The sequence below is a fragment of the Nyctereutes procyonoides genome, unplaced genomic scaffold (genome assembly GCF_905146905.1).
Source record: "Nyctereutes procyonoides isolate TBG_1078 unplaced genomic scaffold, NYPRO_anot_genome, whole genome shotgun sequence".
Classification (NCBI taxonomy): domain Eukaryota; kingdom Metazoa; phylum Chordata; class Mammalia; order Carnivora; family Canidae; genus Nyctereutes; species Nyctereutes procyonoides.
This window is the reverse complement of record NW_026575146.1, coordinates 45,053,814-45,060,158: the sequence shown is the minus strand read 5'-3', so window position 1 is coordinate 45,060,158 and position 6,345 is coordinate 45,053,814. Positions and strand designations below refer to the sequence as shown.

General features: G+C 61.9%; 1 protein-coding gene across 1 annotated transcript; it reads right to left on the bottom strand.

Annotated features, from left to right (window-relative positions):
* Window positions 1-1,367: 1,367 nt before the first annotated feature.
* Window positions 1,368-5,318, bottom strand: LOC129500008 (nuclear pore-associated protein 1-like). The gene is made up of 2 exons (XM_055310161.1): window positions 1,897-5,318; window positions 1,368-1,584 (listed from the first exon to the last, which is right to left on the bottom strand). Exons 1-2 carry the CDS (start codon window positions 5,316-5,318, stop codon window positions 1,368-1,370), a joined length of 3,639 nt encoding a protein of 1,212 aa, XP_055166136.1.
* Between the last annotated feature and the right edge of the window lie 1,027 nt (window positions 5,319-6,345).

Genomic DNA, 6,345 nt, shown 5'->3' with positions numbered 1-6,345 from the left:
GCGAAGCACAGAGGGTGGAGGCAAGGACGAGTCACCTCATCTCTCCCTCCTTTGGACCTTCCTTCCTCCTGGATTCCCATCCCTTACACTCAAAATGCAGATTTCAGGGGTCTGTGCGTGCAGCCAGAACCTGTGGCTACTTCCACATTCCAGTCACTGAGACACAGAAAATTTGGCACAAACTCTGGTTCAACCCACCACACCCACATAGGTTAATTCTTTCTCTACTGCTGAGACAAAAAGACACACGAGCAAAGGCAGATTAGTAAGAACAAAGTTTTATAGAGGTAGAAGTATATCTACCTAATCTGGGAGCGATAAGAGCCCATTGAGGCTCCGATACAGCAAAATCCATTTACTATGACACAGAATATGTGGGGGAATATCTGTTCCGTAGAGGTTGAGATTCATGACAAAAGAAAGGAACCAGTTGGTGGCGGCTCCTAGGCAGGTTATGAAGGTACCCTAGCCATGCGCAGAGCACAGAACAGTGGACCAAGAACTTGCACCCACAGTGCTGGCTCACCAAAGTCAGAGGGGTGCCCTGACCAGGGGCAGGTCCACGTGTTCCAAGAGTGGAGATTTCTCCCTAAAAGGCATGGCGGTATCCGCCATTGCACCATCAGTGCTGTGGTTTGCAGGGGTTCTGTGTGCTCTGTAGGAATGGGGGACCATTATGATGTCCAGTCGCAGTAGGTACGGTGCTGTTCCCGGTAGCACCAGGTGCCTTAGACACAGGTAGGCCCCCAGGGTTCTGAGGGCGGTTGCTGATACAGAGGGCTGCCATCATAGACACGATGGTGTTTTCATCTGTGTTTGCATCAGGTGGGCCCCCATGATGCTGACATAAAGCAGGAATTCCAGGTCTTCCAGTCTTGGGAGTGATGTTGTTCCCCGCCTTCACACCACTTCCATGCTGGGCAGGTGGGCCCCGGGTGCCTGGCGGGAAGGTAGAACTAGAAGTGCATCGAAGCACTGAGATCTCGGTGCTGCTTCTTGCAACTAAAAGTGAGGTCGTGTGGCCAGGCAAGGCCCTGGTGCTCTGTAAGAGGGAAACACGCACGACCTTTGACACACAGACCTTTGTGGTGGTGGCGTTTCCACACGGAGAAGTGCTGTGGCTTGGGGGGGTTCCTTCCCCGGATTTTGTTCGTCCTAGTGACCCTTTGGGACATGTCTGGGCAATGGGCACACTAGCGCCTCCAACAGGGGGAATGGTGCTGTTTCCCATCACAGTGCTGCCTGTGATTTGGGCAGGTGGGCCCCTGGTGCCTGGACTTAATGTGGCACTAGAAGCATGTCCCATTACTGGGACAGTACTTGCCCTTCCTGTAGCAGCAGCTGGAATCCATGCGATGGACTGGAGGCTATCTGACCAAGAGGACGAGCGGAGGGGTGCTGGATGTCCCCTTCAGTCCAGCTCCAACGTAGAATGCTCCTGACGCCTGTGAGCGAATGGAATCTGGCATGGGCACATTAAGCCCATCCATGGGGATTGCAGGTCCCACAAAGGTCTGTGGGCCTGTAGTGGTGGCCGTGACTGATAAGCCACTGGGACTGCTAGCCCCACGAAGGTCTGAGGGCCTGTGGTGGTAGCCGTGAGTGGTGAGCCACTAAGGACTATAGGCCCCACAATCATCTGTGGGCCTGTGCTGGTAGTCAGGAGTAGTGATGCCCTGGGGAGTGCAGGCCCCACAAAGGTCTGAGGGGCTGCAGTGGTATCCCTGAGTGGTGAGCCACTGAGGACTGTAAGCCCCACAAACGTCTGTGGGCCTGTAGTGGTAGCCGTGACTGGTAAGCCACTGGGGACTGCAGGCCCCACGACAGTCTGTGGGCCTGTAGTGGTACCTGTAACTGGTGAGCTACTGTTCCCAGTGCTAGGGATCCCAGTGGTACCTGAAAGCCAGTCGTGGTAGAATGAGGAGTGTGGAGAACACCTGGCTGGTTACCAAGGGCCGTCTGCTTGTTGACAGTGGTGCCAAAAGGAGGCCCGCAAACCCCGATTGCATTGTGGTCCCTCCGGGTGGCTGAGTTATAGGAGTGGCCAGGCCGATAGCCTGTGTTGGGGCAACTGTTTTTCCTATCAGGTAGCAATTGTTAGGCTGTTGCCCATTGTGACCTCCAATTGTGGGCTGAGAGGTGATTCCTGGGTTAGGATGCAGCGAAACGGGGGTGTTTGATGGCTGACTTTTGAGGGAAACTGGTAGAGCCATGGGCCAAGGCAGTGCTGCTACCAGGTGGTGTGTTGCCAGAACCAGGGAGTGCCCTGTACAGTGGCAAGCGGTTCTTCTGGGACCCAGGGGGGGTCTGGAAGATGACAGCCCGGGAGGGAGATGTGGTATCCATGGCGTCGGGGTCAGAGTGAGGGGCGATTCCTGGGTTAGGATGCATCGAAACGGAGGCCTGTATGATGGCTGACTTTTGAGGGAAAATGGTAGAGCCATGGGCCAAGGCAGTGCTGCTACGGGTGGTGTGTTGCCAGAACCAGGAAGCGCCCTGTAAAGGGGCAAGTGGTTCTTCTGGGACCCAGGGGGGGTCTGGAAGATGACAGCCCGGGAGGGTGATGTGGTATCCATGGCATCGGGGTCAGATTGAGGGGCGATTCCTGGGTTAGGATGCATCCAAACGGAGGCCTGTATGATGGCTGACTTTTGAGGGAAAATGGTAGAGCCATGGGCCAAGGCAGTACTGCTACCGGGTGGTGTGTTGCCAGAACCAGGAAGCGCCCTGTACAGTGGCAAGCGGTTCTTCTGGGACCCAGGGGGGGTCTGGAAGATGACAGCCCGGGAGGGAGATGTGGTATCCATGGCATCGGGGTCAGAGTGAGGGGCGATTCCTGGGTTAGGATGCATCGAAACCGAGGCCTGTATGATGGCTGACTTTTGAGGGAAAATGGTAGAGCCATGGGCCAAGGCAGTACTGCTACCGGGTGGTGTGTTGCCAGAACCAGGAAGCGCCCTGTACAGTGGCAAGCGGTTCTTCTGGGACCCAGGGGGGGTCTGGAAGATGACAGCCCGGGAGGGAGATGTGGTATCCATGGCCTCGGCGTCAGAGTGAGGGGCGATTCCTGGGTTAGGATGCATCCAAACGGAGGCCTGTATGATGGCTGACTTTTGAGGTAAAGTGGTAGAGCCATGGGCCAAGGCAGTACTGCTACCGGGTGGTGTGTTGCCAGAACCAGGAAGCGCCCTGCACAGTGGCAAGCGGTTCTTCTGGGACCCAGGGGGGGTCTGGAAGATGACAGCCCGGGAGGGAGATGTGGTATCCATGGCCTCGGCGTCAGAGTGAGGTTTGGGGTTTGCAGAGGTGCTGCCTACTGGAGTGGTGGTGGCCCCAGAACTCAGGTTGGGCAAGCCAGTGGCGATAGGAGCACTGGGAAGAACAGCTGTTTGATGTCTCCCAGCAAGAGTCCCATGTGTGGGCTGAGGGGTGATGTGGAGGCTGAAGAGTTGATCAGCAAGTGGGGTGGGGCCGGGGGCCATCGACGTAGGTAGACTGGTGGATGCTGCAACTTTCGCAGGGCATCTCTGCTTCATACTGCAATGGCCCCGGGAAAACGGAGGACAGCTCATCCCGGAGTGTGGGGGCGAGCTGAAGATGACAGCCCGGGAAGGGGACGTAGTGTCCATGTCCACGACACCAGGATTGGAAATAGGCTTGGAGGTCAAAGCAGATGACTTTGCTGCGGTGGGAGAAGAAGTCGGTTTAGAGGTGCCGGGCTGGACTGCAACGACAGAGCTATGTGTGGAGTGGCCTGGGAGAGGGGCTGTCAGGAAGAGAGGGGGAGAGTCTACACACATGGGGGTTGGGGATTCTTTTGTGCAGGAGGGTGGGTGTAAGGAGGTTGAGGTGTTGGAAGGTGTGGGGCGGTCAGAGGTGGGTGTCGTAGCCCTGCCTGGGGGAGGAGGACCTCCGCCAAGTGGAGTTTCCCTAATGGGACTGGAAGGAAGGGGAGGAAGAGAATCGGCGGGAACAGCCAGGGGAGGAGATTCAGGAACTCCATGTCCTGTTTCCCGACCAGCATGTCGTGTTGGGGACGACGGCGGGACAGAGAGGATCGGGGGCCTGGCAGAAGGGCCAGCCAAGTCGGTGGGAGGAACAGGGCCGTGGGCAGCGTGAGCGGCCAGGGGCGGGGAGCCTGCAGTCTCCGAGGCCAGTGGGGGGGAGGAGGGGGCAGGCTGAGCGGCCCTGCAGTCTGCCAAGGTCTTTGTTCTGTCCTTCAAGGTCGTGTTCCTGGGACACTCGGTGTTCGGCAAGGTGCCTGGGTCCTTGTCAAGAGCCACGCAAGGAAGCTTCGGGGGTGCGGGCAAGTCCCCTCGATCCCACAGCAGCGGTAGTGGTGGCGGCAATGGCAGACAGAGGGGCATGGCCATTTTCCTCTTGTTCTGCCTCCTGCTGGCAGGTGCTGGTGGGAGAGGGCTCCGTGGCGACACGCCCGAGGGCTTCTCAGCCTGCGTGTCCTTCCTCGCTCCGGCCCGCGTGCTCTGCCCAGGCTGATGGTCTTCAGCCACCGCCGCCTGTGTGCACGTCTCCTGCGGCAAGGGGCGGCATGCGGTTGGGCCCCAGAGCACTGCCGCATCCCTGTCGGCCTTCGCGAGGGCATCTCCCACGGGGCCACATGAAGAGGTGGCAACGCGGCCTTCAGAGGAGGACACGGGAGCCATCTGGGTGCTGTCCCACGAGCTCCCTCCGGAGGGCACGAGACGGCGGTCCAGAGTTGCAGGGCTGGCTTGGTGGAGGCGGAGAACGCCACTGGTGTCCGGGGGCTCAGATGTCAGGGGTGTCCCCCCACTGCTCTGGGGGCGGCCACTCCCACCAAGAGCCTCGGTCTGTTCTCCGGGGTGCTCTGGGACCTTCTCCTCCACCCCCTGTGGGCTGCAAAGGGGGAGGGGAGGGGATGGTACCTGACTCGCAGCCTTGGCTTCCTGTGCAGGTAGGGAATGCAGGAGCCGGAACCTGCGCCCCAGAGCAGGGATCCTCACAGTCCTCGAGGGCCCGCACCCCAGGGAACTGCGCGCAGCCAGCACAGGTTGACCCGGAGGGTTCCTCCAGTTCACCACGGGGAGGAGGCCCAGAGGGGGGCACGCGGCCTGGGGGAGCGGGTACCGCCTCCTGGGCTCCACGTGGCAGCGAGCTGGTGGGGGCCTGCGATCCCGGAGGAATGGCCTGCGCCCAGAGCAGGGGGCAGGTGCAGGAACGGCGGGGTGGTCGCGGCCAGGATGGGCGGTGTCCCAGGCAGGGGTGAGCAGCGGGCGACCGCGGCCGGGCAGGGGCCGGCGGCGGGGAGGGCGAAGAAACCTACAAAGCAGGCTGCCCATTTAGGGCTACTGTGCGCGAGAGTCGCGAGGTCGGAGCGCCGGGCCTGGGGGAGGGTCTCCGAGGCGCCTGGCTCCTCTCCAGGGGCAGCACAGCTGAGCCGCTGAGCGCTGCGCCCAGCCATTGTGAGGTGTCCCTGGAACACCTCCGGGAGCCCGCCACTCCGGGGGGCCCCTCCGCGGGCAGGCAGTGGGCGGGGCCTGGGGCCGCGCCCCCAGCAGCAGCCCAGGTGGGCGGGGCCACCGGGGCGGGGCGGGGCGGGGCGGGTAGGGGCGGAGGCGGTTGAGCACCAGCCTGGCAACCGCCAGCGTGGGGGAGGGGCGCGGCCTGGGCCTGCAGCGGCCAGGCCCGGAGCACTCAGCCCCGAGGCTGTGCGTGGCCCCCCTTCCCTGGGGAAGCCGAGGAAGGCGAGCTCAGGAGCCCCCCAAGGCCCAGAGGCGGTGAGGGGCCTGCTTCCCCGAGGGCCTGCCCTGCAGCCCTGCTGCCCTGCAGCCAAGCCACCCTGCTCCCCTGCAGCCCTGCTGCCCTGCTGCCCGGCAGCCATGCCAACCAGCTGCCCTGCGAGGCCTGCAGCCCTGCCTCCCTGGGAGGCCTGGAGCCCTCCTGCCCTGCTGCCCTGCAGCCCTGACGCCCGGAGAGGCCTGCAGCCCTGACGCCCTGGGAGGCTTGAAGCTTTGCCGCCCTTTGCCCTGAAGCCCGGTGGCCCTGCGAGGCCTACAGCCGTGGCGCCCTGCAGCCCTACAGCCCTGCCGCACGCGGAGACCTGCAGCCCTACTGCCCGGCTGCCCTGCAGTCCTGCTGCCCTGAGAGGCCTGCATCACTGCTGCCCTGCTGTCCTGCTGCCCTGCTGCCCTGTAGCCCTGCCGCCCTGCGAAGCCTGCAGCCTTGTTGCCCTGGGAAGCCTGCAACCCTGCGGCCATGCCATTCCTGCAGCCCTGCCTCCCTGCTGCCTGTAGCCCTGCTGCCCTTCTCTGCTGCCCTGCTACCCTGGCTCCCTGCTGCCCTGCTTCCCTGACGCTCTGAGAGGCC